Raw genomic sequence first — 20,712 nt, forward strand, 5'->3', positions numbered from 1 at the left:
TTTATTCATCAAAAACCAATTGGACTTAATAAACCTAACAAGGAGTTGTATCCCGAGGCCGTTACACAAAAAATTGGAGAAAAGAGAAAACTTATAGAGATATGGCAAAAAGACCTGAAAAAAATGCGAAGTGATCTAAAAAATACATCAACTGTAAAATACCTGAACGAGTTATCGCCATTAGAAGCCACAGATTATACCGTTTTAAAGGCTATCAGAAAATTGTTACGACCACAACAACATATACCACCTATTAAAACGAGTCACGGACATTGGGCAAATGATTTGGAGGAAAAGCGCGACTACAGTCTTATTGGATTTAACACAAGCTTTTGATAAAGTGTGGCATATAGGCTTGCTGTAGGTACAAAATTAAACAACAACTACCATCTGAATACTATAGGCTATTCAAATCCTACATAAAAGACAGATATTTCCAGATAAAATACGATACAGTAGTAACAGCACCGAGACCTATAAACTTCGGCGTACCTCAAGGTAGTGTTCTTGGCCCACTCTTATATCTATTATACACGGTCGACCTACCGACTTCTGATCAGTGTTCCTTGGAAACATTGGCTGATCACACTGTCATTCTCTCGTCGCACACAAATTCGATCGAAGCATGTAGAAGGTTATAAGTCCACTTAAACACATTTAGTTTAGTTTAACAGTTTAACATGTCACAATCTTTGTTTCTTCTATCCGTTCTTTCTCCATTCATTTGATGTGTCGTACGCTTTCTTTGATTATTATTAGCGAAGAACTTTCCTAACGCCTTTTCACATAAAGCAATTTTTGTTTTTTCTACGATTAAGAAACTTCGCACGGAAAATACTTACGCTTTAAATTCATATTTAAATTAAATTTTTATCGCACTCTTACAGAACTTTTTGTACATTTTGTATTAGTAATATTTAATATTAAAGATCTGAAAAACCGTGCCGTTTCATTTTTTTACTTAGATCCCGAATTCACGCAGAATTTTCGTTACGCAGCTTTGCTTCAATAAATACAAGGATTAAATTTTAAGTTGTATAAAATTATAGTGAGAACTATAAATACAATACAAATAATAAAACAAAGTACATAATACTAAAGTACATTATAACAAACAATTGTTAAGTTTCATTTGAGATGACAATTCTGCATATAAATTAAATTTTAAACACAAAATTGTTATGTATGCTGATAGGCAACCACCATTACCTAAATAGGTAAAAGTTGTTGCCAAGGCGAGGAACAAGGAGATTAGCAAGATAGAGAAACAGGTTTATCTCATTTTTATTAAAGGTTAATTACCTTTGCATTTGAATCTATTGAACTTTTGTTTATGCTCGCGATTTTAATATATCATTAAATTATTTTGGACGCCAAAACAAAAATAGATTGTTTCTATGACTAATAATACATATTGTTCTATTTTTATTTTTTATTTATACACTCACTTGGTGTGCCACTTTAAAGTAAAAAAATATTTTTAACGCAAATTGAATAATTTCTAATACCGGGTACCGAAATTTACTGAATAAATTCTTCATTTCAGAAATTAAGACATAAAAAATCAGTTTCGTAGCTAGTTTATCCAATTTGTTTCATACAATTAATAAGAGCACTAATTACTAGAATTTAAAATGAGATCATTTATTTATTAAGCGTTGGCTCATTGAATTAACACGAATTTGTATTGTAGCGCGAATAGATACGTCATTTTGTTTATGTTTTTTGGGGAAAAATAGAAACTAGGTTGTACGGTTGGCACTGTTGGCAGTAAAATAAACAATGGCGCTTACAGTATACTAGGGTTCTGAGAATAACTTTTGTTTTTATTATGGTTTACTCGACTTCCTCACTCGATCAAATTATGATGGAGGACAATGCAGACAATAATAAAGTATCAAAATGATTCTCTTAACATATCAATGTAGTGGTGTATATACGACCTATTAAGGATGATATAGAATGGCTTCGAATTCATACAACAGGTATTCAATCAATATTTAATAGACACACCCCATATTAAATGAATATTACTTTTTTTAGGGTGGAATGGGTGGAAATAATCGAGCCCAAGACACAAGAACATATGTATGCCAATTTGGCTACAGGAGAATGTGTATGGGATCCTCCAGAAGGTGTACCTGTCAAAAGAACAGATTCCAACCAATGGTGGGAACTTTTCGATCAAAATACAGCTAGATTTTACTATTACAATGCTACATCACAGAGGACAGTTTGGCATAAACCTACCAATTGTGATATCATACCTTTAGCTAAGTTACAAACTCTCAAACATAATACAGATTGTACTCCAGCAGCGACTAGCCACCAGTCTACTCAAACAGGACATCTTACAGAAAGAGGGCAAGTACTCACTTTATCAGCAAGTACCCCACAGTTAAGACGTAAACCCAGTGATTTATGTAGAAGCAGTAGTTTCAGTCAAAGGGGAGCTGAGGCTCCTTTATATTCAAATTGGCATGATTCCCAACTGCTTCCTTTGGAGCATTTTTTACTCAACAACAGTCGTGATTCTGATAGTGATCATTCAGATAGTGGTAGTGAATCCTTAACAGGGCATGAACCTGACAATGAAGATTCTGATCAATCGGAAGGCAGTTACTTACCTCATCGTTTATCACATAGACCTGTAGAATATTTAAACCTTCCAACAGCAGCTACCACAGAACCAAGAGATAGGGATGTCAAAGAGAGACCTACAGTACCCTTATTAAAACCATTAGCTGAACCACCTTTGCAGCCTGAAAGAGAAGCTGATATGGAAAAATTTGCTGTCGACAATCTCAATTTAGGTGGTAGAGGCTTATTTAGGAGAAAGGCTAGTGTTAGAGATCTACTCAGTTGGTCAGCAAGAAGTCTTCAGAGGCCTTTACTAGCATCTAGTAAACCTGTTGCAAGGCAAGCTTTAGATATGTTCCGTCAAGTACAAATATATATGGGTGATAGAAAAGCAAGACCAGGAGTTTCTTTAAATTCCCTTCTTATGGATATATTAGGATCTGCACATATGCAAGCTTTACTTAGGGATGAACTTTTTGTACAGTTATGCCGCCAAACTACTGAAAACCCAAGAAAAGAATCTCTAGTGCGGGGTTGGGAACTGCTAACCATAGCTCTTGCCTTTGTTCCTCCTAGTCCAGTTTTCCAACCAGCTCTTTTGGGATACCTGAATAGACATAGAGATCCTACTTTCTCTAGAGTTTTCCCTGATGTAAATAGATGGCCCATTCATGTTCAAGTAAGTGTTTTCATTATTATTTATTTTCTATCAGAATTATTTAGTAAATAGGTAACTGATCTAATGTATTAAAAAATATTAGAAAAGAAGCTTTTTAGCTTATAGTGGTCTTGTTTTCATGCTCAATTAAGTACTTCCTTGTTCAATGCAGTCTGAAAATATTCAGTATAAATGTTAAAACTAGTTATTTTAACACCCGTTTAACTGGACATTTACACAAATAAAAAAATAATGAAATTTATCCTAACCCTTAACTGTAGACCTGCCGTTTGACAGAATGTAGCATAAACATATTCTAAGAATTATTGCAAACGACTCTATCCACTGGCATCATGTTTCATCTATTCCTAATACTATTCAAGGAATATGCATTCCTTGAAAACTTATCACAAAAATTCACTTTTTACCAGACTGTCAAGTGACACATCTCTGTTTTTGTGTGTGTCTCTCTGTGACACATCTCTATTTTTTATAATATCAGTTTAATTTGTTAAAAGTTGTTCTAGCGTTGTTGTCTAAAAAGTACATACTTGAAGTATTTCCTTTTTTTCTGTAACGAGAAATGAAAAACTAGACATTTTAAGCACTTATATGAGTTACTGTCAATAATCTTTCCATTTTTAACTATATTTTAAATTTATTTACTATACCTTATGATGAACATATGTATATGGTCATGGGAACAAATGTATATATATATATATATATATATATATATATATATATATATATATATTAATGAATAAATTAAAAAAATTGGTTTATGTGATTATTATCTCCTTAAAGAAATAGTAGTCTATCAGATGGTATGTCTCGATTTGTGTGTTAAAATGAGGTCTCTCCAGTTTAGGGTTAAAAGCAGTTAGTACATTTGTATTTATTTATTTATTTAATACAGGGGATAACCCCATTAACAGTTTAAATTACAATATACAATATTACAGGTAGGATTCAAAACTTGAAATTACTTACAATATAAAATCAATATTAAAAAGTTTTAAAAAATGAGACTAAAAATCTTACATACTAAAAAAAAAAAACAAAGTATAACAAGAACAAAATTCAACAATCCCAATATACATATCACAAAGCAAAAGATCTTTTTAACTGAGTTAAAGTTATATTGAAAATATCATTTAATAGCCCCATGTATCTATCCAATGGGTTGTAAATACCATAGGTTGTTCTGTGGAAAGGAATATTGAAAACGTTGTGGTACTGTAGAGCTTGATGGGGAACATTAAAGTTGATCTGGCTTAACAGGTTTGGACAATCAATAAATCCATGTATGATCTTATATATAAATATAGCTCCTGACGTGTCACGACGGTTCTTGAGTGAGTGTAAAGATAATTGTTGTTCGATACAGAAATAATCATGATTTTCAATAGTAGTGTGGACGTGGTAAGCACAATATCTCAAAAATTTATGCTGGACTCTTTCTATGGTATCAATATTGTTCTGAAAATAGGGTGACCAGATAACTGAACAGTATTCCAAAATAGTTCTAACTAAGCAACAATTCACTAATCTTGTTGAATTAATGGAGAAATACTTGCAATTCCTAGTAACGAAACCAAGAAGTTTAGATGCCTTTATTGAAATAGAGTTTATGTGGTCACAGAAAGTAAGCTTCTCATCAAAAATGACACCCAAATCCCGAATAGAAGAAACATAATTCAGTGGCTGATTGTTAATAGTATAGCTTGTTCCAATTCTATTGACTTTACAAGAAAAACTTATAAAATAACATTTTTTTACATTTAAGTGGAGTTTGTTCTGATTGCACCAATTTTGTAGTCTGTCTAAGTCATCTTGTAGCAAGGCTTGATCTTTTAAACTGTCTATAACTTTCCAAAATTTCAAGTCATCTGCCAACATTAGACATTTTTGCTATTTAAGAAACAGGAAGTGATGTCATTAACGAAGATATTAAAAAAAAGTATAGAAGTGTGGCCTACTTGAGGAACTCCAGATGTTACTGTGATACTGTCAGACAGATGACAACCTATCTTGACTCTTTGGCTTCTCTCAGATGTAGAGTTTTTAATCCATTCAACAAACCTGACATGAAAGCCTACATTAATTAATTTGTGCAAAATTATTTGGTGATCTACACGATCAAATGCTTTGGAAAAATCTGTGTACATTGCATCTACCTGTTTACAGTCTTCCATATCAGATAATATATCAGATTGATAGCAAACCAAATTTGTTGCAGTGGATTTTATGCTATGAAAACCATGTTGTGATTGAGATATTAAGCCTTTACATAACCAAGAAAGTTGCTTTGCTATAGGACTGTCAAAGAGTTTAAGGATTGCAGATTGTATACAAATACTACAATAATTTTCAATATTGTCTTTCTGACCACTTTTAAATATAGGAACAACATAACCTTCTTTCGATGAAGAAGGAAACACAGAGGTTTCCAGAGATCTATTAAACAATATAACAAATGGTAGTACAAGGGTACAGACACACTTATTTAATAAAACAATTAGGCACACCATCTGGACCAGCAGTAAGCTTATTGGGTAGCTCATTTATGCAATTAAAAATATCAGTCATGGTAATGTTAGAAGGATATGTAAAGGTTGTTGTTATTAAATAACAACAATAACAAATTTTGGTGAATACACAGTTTGGAAGAAGTTCATAAATAAATTAGCTATGTCTTGACCATTTGTTGCAGATTGGACTTGATAAAATAAGGATTTAGGTAGATTATGACTAGACGACTTATCATTGATGTACTTCCAAAATGATTTTGGATCATTTCTTAGGCCAGTATCTATATCTTTAATATAGTTGCTGAAGCAAATTTCAGACAGTTGTTTACATTCAGCTCTTAGGTGGGAAAATCTAATATAGTCATCATCAGTATGATTATTAACATAAATATAGTGTATATATATTTTAGTCTTTCTATACTTTCTTAATTGTTTTTCTAAATGAAACATGATATATTAGGTGAGTTAGGCGAAGAATGTTAAAATATTTTTATGTGAAGAACTTTTTTATCAACAATTAAAACAAAAATGATGTATTAGAATCTCTTAGTTGTTTTTCTCTGAGATTAAGTTCTAGCACTTTTACTATTATTTTATTTTTATAAATATTAACATATATACAACACAGTCAAGATTATTATGGGGTTACATACCATGTTTTTCTGATTGTTGATATGTTTATTGAATGAACTAACTTATTTTACTTTTGTGATTTTATTAAACAGTTCCATATTTATTTTTCCTTTTTCTGTATTAAGTATATACTTTAATATTCATTCAGTGATTCCTGTCCAAAGTATTTTTTTTACATCTTAATTTTTTTTTTCATTTTACTTACCTGTTTTGTGGTTTTGCTTACTTTGTTTTCATCACATTCAGTAGAATAAATCTCTTTCAAATTAGCATTAGAAAATTGTGTTATCTATCTAATCTTATCAGTATTGTTTGTTGTTTGTTCATTAGACAAAATTTCCACTAAAGTATTAGTGGATTTAATTAACAACCAACTAGTTGTAATATAATACATAAAATATGAACAATATTAAAATAAGTTTTTAAGTCTGTCACCCAGGCAAGACCCTCACTGGTACTGTGTAGTCATAAGGAATAAAAATAGCCTTGATAGATTATTTACAGATGCATACACTATGGTTTCAATTGCCAAATTAGAAAAGTGTTCCAGTAGATATTATGGAAACTGCTGAATGATGCCTCTTGGGTCAAGATATATCCAAAACAGTGGAAGTATTGTTATGTTATAAAAAGACCAGTTTTAAATCAAAATACTCAAAGATTACTGTGAGCTCCTTGTTAAATTTTTACAGTTTTAACAAAAATTAAAAAAAACATATTTATGGTGTATGAAATAAGCCTAGAAAAGTAATATGAAAAAACTGGCCTCTTTATAATCCTTTACCAGATATTTTATGGAGTGTTGTGAATATAGATGTGATTAAGACTTTTTTAAAGTTGCAATATAACTATCTAAATTCAACTTAAAACCAGTTGTACTGAAGCCAATTGGCTTATAGCATGTTTTCTATATGTTTGTGAAACCTATTCCAGAATTCTAGAACACTACTAGCTGTTACAGGTCTAGAAGATGAGCTAAAATGTTTTTGGAGTCATTTGGTAGTCTACAAAAACTGTTTGTGCAATGCATCATAGTCACACAACATATGGTTGACTGTTTTAGGTTCTCTGTCATCGGCTCTGCATTATCTATAACTTTGCCATTAAATTTGCCCTGGGGTAAGATGGTAGGGTGATTCACATAGCTTATGACATGATGTCTTTCATTGCTGAGTGTAGTTATCAACCTTATAGGGGGTGTTTACATTCCTCCCCAAATGCCTCGTGAGCCTTATATTCAACACTGCCACTCCGTTGAAAATATTGTTCAGTCGTTTCCTTCAATTAATATCCATATACTTGGTGAATATAATTTACCGCATGCCGCATGCATATTCCCATTGATAACAATGTTGGCACAAATTAGAATGTCTCATGAATTTGTGAAAAATAATGAAATTAATCTCATTGATATTTTTGATTGCATAAGTTCTCCTGCAAATAAGATTACCTCTGGACCTGATGGTGATCCTAATTTTCTTTTAAAAAAGTGTGTTTGCACTGTTACCATGCCATTACATCTTCTTCTTCTAAAGGCGCTACAACCGTTTGTATTTTTATTATAGTATTTTCAAAGTTGATCCAAGATGTTTTTTGTTTTTTCGTGAGAACAACTTTGCATTTGGCATGGATGTGTTTAAATTTTTGATAATTTTCAATATTTGAGGCAATATTATACTCTCGAAAAGCCTTTTTTGACAAGATATTAAATTTTTACATTCGTCGTCCCACCATACAGGAAGACCGGATTTTGGTTGAAATGATTTTTGAGTAATCATAGCCGAGTCTGCAGCTTCGCTAATTGTTTTTATTAAGTTATTAAACATTTCCAAAGATGTAACATCTATAGAATGAGTGTCTGGAAGGCATTTTTCTAAGTAATTTTCAAATATAGACCAGTCCGCTGAAGACTCTTTCCATTTTGTGGAGGTATGGATTGTTCTTGGAGAATATTTCAAATCTATGGTGATTTGGATAGGGATGTGGATTGTACCTAGTGAGTCATTTAGAGGATTCCAAGTAGTAAAGCCTGTTAAATGAGGAGATACTAATGTTAAGTCTATCATTGAAGGACGTTTATTTGGTCTGGATATTTTGTTGGTCTTCCGTCATTGAGTAAAATTAGATTAGTATTGTTTAAAGCGTCAGCTAAAATATTACCTTGTGCACTATCCTGTATGGAACCCCATCTACAGTGATGACTATTAAAGTTGCCACCAATTAAACTCTGCCTTTAATTTGTCCAAATAAATTTTCCCAATTTTTGGAACAAATTTAAGAGTAATAATCTTTAAATAAAATAGTCAAATAAAAACCTTCAAATTGCCGTTTTTTTTTTAAGTTTTTATCCTTATTTGTTGCTTAGATAGTTGCAAAATAATTCAGCAATTTCGGTTTTTGTAAATAATGTTAATAAATTAGTTAGTTTATTTGTTTATCCCAAATTAATTTTTTTGCAACATATAAGTCAGAAAATGATGAAGTTACAGTAATTCTACGGATAGCTTATGAAAGAAGAAGATTTATTCTATCAATATTATTAAAAAAAAAGAAAGAAAAATAATTTTAAATAGGTATTATAAAATTATTTTGCAAAAACATGCCGATTTTTTGCTTGTAAATAATTAGAATAACTTTTTAACTATTGCCCACAGGAAAATTATTGTTTCATACTTGGAAAGCTCGCATTTTTCTTGTTAGTCCCTTGTTTTTTTTTTTAAATTTACAGCATCATTTATAATAATTAAGAGATCTATTTAACTTCATTTGAAAGAAAATAATTGAAAGTTTTAATGTACCAAATTCGAAAAAAAAATAGCCTTTTAATGGAATCGTTCACAAAGCTTCAAAATGTGGTCCTCAAAACCGGTCGGATATGAAACTAGCGGGGACGTTGGAGGGGGAAGGAGTTGTTCTCTGTATCTCTGGTTCTTGTTTATGGATTTAGACTTATTTTAATTGTATGTTCTTTTTTCGTACATTACGAATATGTATTTTTTAAATAAATAAATTGTTAAATAAGCTACCTATCTAATTTGTTTAAACAATTTTTTTTTATTTTTATTTTTTTAGTAATATTTGAGATAATTTTTGTTGTAAAATATAAATATTTATTATTTTTACTATTTATTTATCATTTAGTATTACTTATTTATTTAACAATTATTTTTAAACAAATTATAAAAAAATGTTTGTTTGCTTTGAAACTACTTTCGAAATTCATTTTTTTTTTCTTAAATATTAAATTTAAACACTTTGATAGTTATATTTCGACTAGAAAGAAAGATTAGGCTGTGTTTAGGTAAGTGTGTGGACTATTTCCACCGAATATATTTGTTATTTATTTATAGAGTGTGTTGACAACAATTAATCGATAATAGTAACTTCCATATCTTATACATTTTGGGTTTTCAGAACATACAGGAGAAAGTTAAGGTTTCTTAACTTTCTCCTTTTATTTACAAGAAATCAAGTGGCGCCCTTCTTCTATATATTTTCTTCTTATCTATGATAATTGTATCTTATCTATCTATCTATTTATCCTATCTTATGGCTGGTAATTTGTTCTGTTGAACCAAGTACCAATTCCAAAAGCTAGTTTCGAACCCACGACTCGCTCTCCACCAACCACCTAGCTGCCGTTCGCAGTATTTCCATTGGTGATCTCTCATATCAACCTCAAAAAAGGGTTACACATTGGTATACTTTTCCACCAAGAACGTCTCCCATGAGACAACTTTATCTTCCAGTCCCTATTGAAATTAATAGGATTTTCTAATTTTTCCATAAAAGAAAATAAAACTGACTTGACATTAATAAACAGCTTGAGAATCATACTTGCTATGGTAGTATTAATTATAAAACAATTGGCGCGAACATTTACTTCACGTTTTTAAATTAACAAATAATGGCAATAAGGATAATGACTCATATGCATGTCAGTTATCTGTTGTTATTATCTGTGCATTTTTATAACCGCAATGTTAATACGGACAAATTAAAAACAAACAAAGTATGATATTTATATTATTTTATAAAGGATGTCCCAAAATTCGTACAAGATTGAATTTGTCTCCATCGTGAAGCTTGTTTAACGAAAGATTTAGTTCTTATAAATTAAAGTAACGGTTTTTAGTACAAAATATTGTGAAAATAATGATGTCATTTCGTCAACTGTGTAATAGATCAATTAAAAAGTTCAGGGAGACTCAATCAATTCGTGATCAAAACTGCCTGGCGATTCTTCAACAAGTAGTTCAACAAAACGTTGAAGCAGTTCATGAAAGTATTGCTGGGAGCTCAGAAACATAAATTTAGCACTGTGGTCAAGAATTTAATATGTCAACAGAAGAGTATTTTCACGAAAGATTATTTATTTATTTATTTTTGAAACTTTACAAACACTATAAACTATAAATACTATAAACACTATAATTAAATGTAAAGTACTAACTAAGAATATAAACGTACAACTAATAAAATAAATGAAAGAGAAGAAGTGTATGTGTTTTATTAAAACCCTTAAACCTAGCGCTAATGAGCAAGCAATATCTTAAGTTCACTAATTTTTACATTAAATATATCTACATGAGTCAGTCTATTATGTCCTTCATTACAATTTTTTAACATAATATTTACTGATGGCATGTTTCTATAGGAATTTGTAAAAAATAGATGTATGTTGGTTATCCTTAACCTACTCTTAGGTATTTTACTCTAAAGTAAATAAACTCAATTAAATCACAGTCTGTGTACTTAATATTGTTAACAAGTAAGTATATAAACATACTGGCCTGACTGTTTCTTCTAGTGGCAAGTGACTGCAACTGAAATTAATCTAACATTACCCTGTATGAGACCATATATCGATATTCCTTATGTTTCCTTACGTATAGAAATCTTAAAAATCGTTTTTGAACTTTTTCAATTATTTCTGAGTTTGAAAATGCAGTAGGAGACAAGATGTTTGAAGCATATTCCATATGTGGTTTCACCAGGGCATTATAGAGTTTTATAATTGTGCTTATTCTGAAGTTATTGCTGTTTCTAATAACAAAACCCAAGGTACTGTTAGTTACTTCACAAAGTGTATATTGAACTTCATGTTTGTTTGAAATGTCCAAGATCCTTCATAAAACACTCTCTCCACTCGATCATCATTAATATAATATTCCTCAATAACACTATGTTTCGTTTTCGCAATAACAACTTTTCGAGTATATGAAACTACTGCAAGCTTTTTAACATTAAGAGTCATTTTTGACTTGTTGAACCATTGAATAACTGACCTTAGATCATCCTGCAATTTAACTGCATCTTTTTTATTAGAGATTGGTGATAACAAAAGGTGCTTTTTACTTTTAGTTGGGAGATTTTTACTTTGGGTTGTTTAGAAGTCTAATGTTTATTGAGGAGTTTACTTAAAAGAGGATATCGAACATTGAGTTAACGAAATTCAGTAACATTTTTGCAAGCAAAACTGCCATATACAGTTTTGAAAAACAGTACCTACTGATAATTAGAGTAAAATAATAAAATGATATTTTCGGCTACACATCTACATATTTGTTGTTTGTTTTTTTTAGATTGTAAGGATTACAAATGAAACCTTGTCCTTGTCTCAAAAATGAAATCTCTGTGAGAAATCTCTATTGGAACCAACAGGCTGTGGTAACATTAGATGGAAATAGCACGGATGCGCAACAGAAAAGTAGAGGAGTGAGACAGGGCTGTGTACTTTCACCATTACTGTTTAATATATATTCCGAAGAGTTATTTACGCAAGCACTTGATAACTGCACAGAAGGGATCAAGATAAATGGTGAAAATATAAATAACATTATCACTGAAAGTGAAACAGACCTGCAGACGTTACTGAACACAATTTGTGATACTGGGGAACAGTTTGGTTTAACAATAAACATAAAGAAAACAAAAACCATGGTTATCAGTAAGAGGGGCAAAGTCATTACAAGGATCCAGATAAAAAATGAAGATATTGAGCAACTGGACAAAATGAAATACTTAGGAGTCTGGATTACGGAAGCTCTGAATCCGAAATGAGAAATTCGCTCAAGAATAGAGCAATCAAGAGCAGCCTTTTTGAAGATGAGGAAATTTCTGAGTAACCAAAGACTCAATCTGCAAATCCGATATCGGATGGTAAAATGTTATATCCACTCTATTCTTCTTTATGGTGTCGAAGCCTGGACTGTTAATGTTGACTTGATGAGGAAATTGAAAGCTTTTGAGATGTGTCCTTTTAGGAGAATTTTGAAGATACCATGGACCGATCATATTACGAACGAAATGGTGTTGCACAGAATGGGAAGAGACAGAGAACTTTTGACCACCATTAACAGGCGAAAGACAGCATATTTGGGGCACATACTTAGAAATGATAAGTAAGAGTTGTTGCAGCTGATTATGAAGGGTAAAATCGAAGGAAAAAGGGGTTCTGGTAGACGACAAATATCCTGGCTGAAAAACATTCGCGACTGGACCGGGTTAAACACACAGACGCTCTTAAGAAAAGCAGAAGATAGAGACGAATTTGCAATGGTTATAGCCAACCTTCATTAGTGGAGACGACACTAGAAGAAGAAGAAGAAGAAGGATTACAACACTGGGTTTAATGTACATTCATTATTTATTTACAATATTTATATTGGACTATATCAATGATACATTAAGACTTAAAACTACATATGCCTCTAGAAAATACATGGAAAGTAAAATAAAAACTAAATTATAAGATGTTTATGTTAATTGTAATAAAGATTCTCTGCAATAAGATCCTATTAATTGTAAATAAATAACTTACTGGATCATTATTGGATTATTTCAAAAATGTGTTTTCTGGATTGTTTTATAAATGTCTTTTATTACCCTGAGAAATTACATATAAATGAACAAACACTCTTGTAAACACAAGAGGTAAAGAAAAACATCTGTGCTTGAATTGTTTGGGTCGGTCGATGCCATGTAAAACGTGTCGACTCAAAACAGCTTTATTACCGAAAGTTTTCAAAACCAAATACAATAAAATTGCGGATATAACAACTGAATAGGAATGTAAAGGCAATTTTAAAATTATTTTGAAATATACCAGGGGTCCCAACAAAGTGTGACGTATCAAACTTTTTTTGTTTTTATGGAAGTTCTTTGAAGCTCAGTTTTGTATTGCATTTTTTATATCTTAATATTGAAATTCCGGAGATATTTCTATTTTTCGTAAATTTTAGGGCATTAAAAAAAATTGGTAACTCTGAATAAAATGAATTTAGCCAAACAATAGTTTAATTGTGAGTACTAGCTTAATAATAGAAAATACCGACGTATTTAAAGTTATCTGAAAAAACGCAGGGTGCCGAAATGAGGCAATTATTTCACACTTAAATTTTGTTTTTTTTTTAGTTATATTCAATTTTTAAATATTTTTTCCTTAATTAGATCACTTTGTATATAAAGTATGGCTATAGTTTAATTATTTTATCGTTTAAACAATATTTAGGATATCTTAAGTGTACAAAGGTGTTTAATTTTCAACGTTATTGACCATAATTACTATTTGGAAATGCTCCAATTTTTTCTAAAATTTTTCATATTTTCACGAAATTCTGAGTAGACTTTTGTCAAATAATGCAAATAATAATTAATATTTCATTAAAACGTCAAAATGCGATGATAAAAACAGCTAAATCAATATGTGGAACTACAAGAAATAACAACAGAGGGAAACGAACATCTTGGTGGAACGATGAAGTGAAAAGAGAAATAAAAGAAAAGAAGAAATTATGGAAAGAATACATGCAAGACAAAACACAACAAAAGTATGAAAATTATAAGAGACAAAGAACAAAAGTTAAAAAGATAGTTAAGAAAGAGAAAAAGAAAAGTTGGGAAAAATTCGGAGAAAAAATGGAAGAAAACAGCACAGAAAACGTAAAATTATTTTATAGAACACTGAAAAACCTAAGAAGCAACAAAGAAACTAAACTGAAACAAATAATGAACAAAGAAGGAACAATAATAAACGACGATAAGACAATAATGGAAGGATGGAGGGAACATTTCCAGCTGATACTGAGTGGAAATCAAGCGAATACAATGGAGAATGAAAGCCACATCAAGAGAGTAGCCATGAGAAACACGGAAAATCCCGAAACTATAGGAAAAGAAGAACTGGAAGAAGCAATAAGAAAGATAAAGATTGGAAAAGCACCAGGAAGCGATGAAGTAGCACCAAAAATGATGAAATATATAGGAGTAAAAGCAAAAGAAAAATTGTTATACATATATGTATAACCTAATATGGAAGAGAAAAGTAATACCCAGAGAATGGACAAATGCAGTAATTATACCTATATACAAGAAAGGAAACACAAGAGACTGTAAGAACTATAGAGGTATATCACTACTATGTGTAGCAGCAAAAGTATACGAAACCATAATAGAAAGGAAAATCAGAAAAGAAACAGAACATAAATTAGAGGACGTACAAAGTGGATTCAGGAAAGGACACAACACACAAGACCATACATTCATCATGCAACAAGTAATAGAAAAAGCCTTAAAGAAAAACAGAGAAATATATCTGATCTTTATAGACATGGAAAAAGCATTCGACTCAGTCAAAAGAAAAGATATATGGGAAAGCCTAAAGAAGAAGCAAGTAAGTGAAGAACTGATAGAAGCAACAAAGAGTATATTCGCTCCGTGCGTGACTGACGCGACACCTACCGCCTTCATCTGACAGTTTTGGACCTACCAATTTTCAGGTTAAACATATGACATTAATGACATATGTTTGACATTGTTAAATACAAACGAAATTGACAATTATTAATTATTAACTTTTTAATTATATTTTTTCAGTTTATGTACAAAATAAATGTAGTATTAAAAACTGGGTTTCTCAAAATTCATCATAATATATCTTTTTAAGCCCAAACGGAAAAGAAAAGTTAAAAATCTAGTACTGGCAAATCAAGTTTTTCACGTGAAAGAGCATATAATTAAAAACAGTAATAGTAAAAGTTATGATATAAAAGCTAAAGTCATCAGGCACTCTGCAGTTAGCTTGAAGCCTTATAAAATATCATTTAAGGTAAATTATTTAAATATTTCAATTGCATAAAAATGAGGTTATTTCCTTTTTCATATTAATAGCACGGATCCATCTTTTTCTTTTCTCTAATTTATATGTAATCTTTGGGAACCTATAAAAACTACACTTATTATTTTTGGTATTATTAGCACAACTAAATACGCAACATGTATTTTCACACATTTTTGATAAAATTTATGCGTAAAAAGATAGTGTCCAATTTTGTCATATTTCGTCGCTACGCACGCTGGCATCGTTTCAAGGTACCCCTACCATGGTCACGCACGGAGCGAATGCATGAAAACAACAAATACTGTAAGAATGTTAAATATACAGTCAGACCCATTTGAAACAACTCAAGGAGTTAGACAAGGGGGAAGTCTCAGCCCAGTGCTATTCATAAATGTAATAGATGAGATAGTGAAAGAATGCAAGAAAACTTTCAAGAAATACTACATCGGTTGGAACAGAATGCAAATGATAAACGCTGAGATGTGTATATTTGCACACGACATAGTATTAATTGTATTAATTGCGGAAACTGCAGAAAAACTGAAATACAACTTAGAGAAATGGAACCTATAAGCAAGCAAATACAACTTAAACGTAAACAAAGAGAAGACTCAGATAATGAAAATATCAAGGAAACAAGGGACGGAAGATCAAATAGAAGTAATAATAGACCAACAAAAAATAATACAGACAAATTCCTACAAATACTTAGGAACAGTAATCAACAACAAAGGAGACATCGAGGACGATCTTAACAACAGAATGGAAAACACAGGAAAACTATTCCAAGCACTAAATAGAGAATTCCTTAATAACAAAGAAATATTAACAAAGACCAAGATGACAATATACAAAACAATATATAGATATACAGTGACATATGGAGTAGAAAATTGGATATTAAACAAAAGACATCAGAGCAGAATTCAGGCAGCAGAGGTGAAATATCTCAGAAGAACGATCGGAGTAAAAATAACTGATAGAATCAGAAATGAAGAAATAAGAGAAAGACTCAAAATCAAACCGATACTCGACTCAATCAAGGAGAAAAATTGGCATGGTTCGGACATCTAACCCGGATGGACAATAATAGACAAGTAAAAAGAGTGTGGGACGCCAAACCGATAGGGAAGAGCAGAAGAGGAAGACCCATTAAAGAATGGAACAGTGACATCTCGCAGATACTACAGAGTAAGGGTAAGACTTGGCAGGAAGCAACACAGATTGCATCCAATAGAAAGGAATGGAGGAAGTTCGTTAAGAGCTAGGACACCTCAGAAGATTCTAAAATATTGTAATTTAATGAATTGTATTATAATGGTTGTTGGTGGCCCAACACCGAAAGGTACAAATGGGTCTACTGATTAAGTAAAGTAAAGTAAAACGTCATTTTGTTTCTTATATATGTAAGTTAACTCTTCTTTTGGCTTATTTAGGATTTGTTCCAATTGAGCGTTTAAGATCAAGTTCCTAATTTTGTCTTAGTTCGGGCCTAGTCTAACCTATATATGGTTCTGACAAAACGCTGCGATAAGAGGCCTATCTAGGTCAACTCCTCAGAAGTCAGAAACCGGTTTCTTCTCAGCGTGATAAATAATCTATTTATTACTGCTAATTGTTGGCTTTTTTAAGTGGATCATTTAATTATTAGATTTACGATATTCTAATATTGAAATAAACCTTTTCTCACATGTTTTTATTCACTAAGAACCAATTAACTAAATATTTCATGTATTAGCGTTTTTACAAGAAACCGACTAGCATAAACTTGTTTAATGTTAAAACACATCTGTCCTATGGTCCTATATACCCATAGGACTGTCCCTATTATCCGTTAGGATGCGCCGTGTTTGGGATGGCAACGTTCCGCGTGGTATACTAACGAGCTCCAACGCCTCTAACTCAGTCTCAGACAAGAAGGGTGTGGACGAACTTGGAAATATATTTATGTTCACATAACACTAGTAGGGAGAAATTTTGTAACAATTGCTAGCAATACTTCGGCCGTTATTTCTTTCGATTGAATATGACCACAACTGTGATAAATGTTTTTAAATGTTTATTATAGTATTGTTACAATAATTCTCGTAGTCTACAATACTTGTATTTAGCCCCTGATGTTGTACAATATGTTATATCTTACTTTGTTTTCAGGTTAACCACTATGCAACAGTGGCGTGCCAAAGATTAGAGAGGATAGGAACAGGCGGTAAACGAACTGCACGTCGTCCTCAAATAGATGATATTGAAGCAGCGCGGAAGCAAATATTCCAAGCTAGTTTATTTGGAAATACTCTGCGAGAAGTGATGCAACTTCAAGCAAGCCGTTGGCCCAACCGAAGGCTCCCCTGGCCGCAGATAGAGCTGTCGCAGCAAGTGTTGAAGCTGCAAGGTCTGACAACCGAAGGAATTTTCCGCGTATCAGCTGATGTAGATGAGGTGAATCGATTAAAAGCACAGATGGATGCGTGGGAGATCAGCGAGGTCAGCGACGCACATGTGCCTGCGAATTTATTAAAGTTATGGTTACGCGAACTGTATGAACCACTTATACCTGATTCTCTTTATCCGGAATGTGTAGCTGAACCAATGACTCCTCGGCGTGCGTGTGATTTAGTTTTACGTCTGCCAACCTTACATAGGCTTGTATTATGCTATCTTATTAGATTTCTGCAAACTTTCAATAAACCAGAGGTCATACAGCACACGAAAATGGATGCTTCCAACTTAGCTATGGTTTTTGCCCCCAATTGCTTGAGGTGTATGGCTAGTGATCCACGTACCATGTTCGATAATGCTCGTAAGGAGATGGCATTTATGCGATGCCTTATCCAAGAACTAGATACTGAATGTGTTCGAGATATGATCTGACCTCAACACTCTCTGTATATAACATATTTATACAAACATACCATTTATTGTAACATTTTTTATTGCGACAAATAGATATTTCCTTGTGAGTTACTTTTTATTATTACTTTTTACATTACAAATTGTGATTTAAATTATATATAGAATAAAACTGTTTTCCTAAGAAATCTATTTCTTTCTTTCCTTCTACAATATCTCATTTCTCACCTATTTCCTTTGAAAGTTCTACGTCCCTGCACTGTATTTTCACGGCAACATATTTTATAAATCATAAATAAATTTTTTAGCATAACTGGAACTAATGTAATAGCTATTAACACGGTCACTGCCACGTTGGTCCCATAGAACCAACACTGATGCTGCCTCAGCAGGCCAGCAACCGTGTTGGTTCCATGGGGTCAACACCTTTTCTAATAGCTTATGGGCCGTTTACAGCAACTAAATCATGATGATGTGATTTCAAAACTTAAAACTGCACATAAAGCAACTACCGTAGCAAGCAAGAATCCTAAACATTCTGCAGTAAAGAATGTTGCTGTGCCATTACACGATACACAGACTAAACGGTATGCCGATTGTCGTCGCTAAATTTGGTTCGGCCGCGCAGCTACGTCACGCGGGAACCTAAAATTTATTTGCTCCTTGTTTGTTGTTTGGAGTTTCGATACATTAAATTCGTACTTGGTGGCGTTGAAAGTGATTAAATTGAGGTTTTAAAATATTAAGCTGTAAACGATTAAAGTAATTCTGGATTATTTTAGTTACAAATTGTTGTTTATTGTTGTAATATTGCTTAATAAATTTAAAAAGTTTCTTTTTATAATATTCAGAATTTTATATTTTTTTGAGTACAAAAACATATGAAGAAAGATTTCAATATTTCAAAATTTTCATAGGAAGTGTAATTATTTTACGAATATCCAAATTTCTTGTTTATGTTGTTTTACCAATGTTATAAAAAACAAACCGATAAATATTTGGTAGATTAAAATTATTTTATTTGGTACAATTTTCATTGGGACAGTTAAGCCCATGTAATTTATTTCATAAATCTTCATATTATTTCTTTTGATAATAAAAGATATTTGTATTTGTTTATTTATGTTATTTCTATTTATTTCCTTTTCCTATTTTATCCCGATAAGGAACAACTAAGAGATACTGGAGGCCACGAGAAAATATAAGTATAACCTAAGCTGATTTTTTTTTGTATAATAAAATGACACCCTGAGATTATTTTTTTTATGTATGATTTTCGACACTTAGATAATTAATTTAATGTAATTAAATAAATAAAAAGTTAATATAAAAGTAAGAGAAAGCAGATCTTAGATATACATATATATATATATATATATATATATATATATATATATATATATATATATATATATATATATATGTATGTATATGTTTGATATACATATGTATGTATATTAAAGTCTAATAAAATCAACCAAAATTGAAATCAACCTTTTTCTACTTTGTAAATAAAATTTGAAAGTCATCAAGTAATTGGTTCTAAGTGTTTTATCTAAAATTTAAAACTTCTTAATTGATTTGGGGTTAAGTTTATGTGAAACATTTTTACAGATCCAAAAGTAGAGTGAATGTTTATATTAATTTTGTTTTATTTTTTTAATATATTACGGTAAATGTATATTAGGGATGGCGGTTTTTGACAAAACACCGGTTTTCGGTTATACTGGTTTTTTTTGCTTACGGTTTAACCTGGCGGTTATAACCGGTCAAAAAAACCGGTTTTTCCAAAAACCGGTTTTCGGTTTTTTTAATCCAATAGTTACAAAGTTACATTTACAATGCACTTTAGTTTGCGATACTTCATTCGACTCGATATCAATATGATCAAAATTAGTACTATCGAAAGAACATCAATATCAATATAAATAAAACACAATTTTTAATAAAACCATTTTATTCTATTAATTATTATATTTATTTATTATTTTAATATTAATATATATTTAGTGATTATTATTAAATATAATATAGCGTAAGATTAATATATACATATTGCAATAATATACAATAAAAGAATATGAAGTAATATTTTAAGTAAAGAAGTATAGGTTAGAAGGTTACAAATAGGTTATATTATATGAAATGGATTTAGCATTATGTTGGCCAGTATTTTTCATGAAGCCTATTGAGAAAAACTCGTTCATATATATGTTGGTCGGTTAAGCGGCTTCTCTCATCTGACACAATATCATTCAATGATGACACCAGTCTCTCTGATGCCACCGAACTTCCGACCAACGACATGTATTTTTTTAGCTATAAAAGCCAAGCCT

At 31.4% G+C, this 20,712-nt stretch overlaps 1 protein-coding gene across 1 annotated transcript; it reads left to right on the plus strand.

The window, feature by feature from the left end:
• Positions 1–1,559: 1,559 nt before the first annotated feature.
• RhoGAP93B (MyTH4 and RhoGAP_KIAA1688 domain-containing protein RhoGAP93B) lies at positions 1,560–18,564 on the plus strand. The gene is made up of 3 exons (XM_072546008.1): positions 1,560–1,985; positions 2,044–3,259; positions 17,681–18,564. The coding sequence occupies exons 1-3, from the start codon at positions 1,963–1,965 to the stop codon at positions 18,395–18,397; spliced, it is 1,956 nt and encodes a 651-aa protein (XP_072402109.1). The 5' UTR covers positions 1,560–1,962; the 3' UTR covers positions 18,398–18,564.
• Positions 18,565–20,712: the final 2,148 nt, after the last annotated feature.

Source organism: Diabrotica undecimpunctata, chromosome 10 (assembly GCF_040954645.1).
Source record: "Diabrotica undecimpunctata isolate CICGRU chromosome 10, icDiaUnde3, whole genome shotgun sequence".
Classification (NCBI taxonomy): domain Eukaryota; kingdom Metazoa; phylum Arthropoda; class Insecta; order Coleoptera; family Chrysomelidae; genus Diabrotica; species Diabrotica undecimpunctata.

Bases quoted from the DNA above. Each gene is read 5' to 3' on its own strand.
- RhoGAP93B (XM_072546008.1), top strand. From the start codon at position 1,963: ATGGCTTCGAATTCATACAACAG. The intron at 1,986-2,043 runs GTATTCAATCAA...TACTTTTTTTAG, and splicing joins GCTTCGAATTCATACAACAG to GGTGGAATGGGTGGAAATAA. The intron at 3,260-17,680 runs GTAAGTGTTTTC...CTTTGTTTTCAG, and splicing joins GATGGCCCATTCATGTTCAA to GTTAACCACTATGCAACAGT.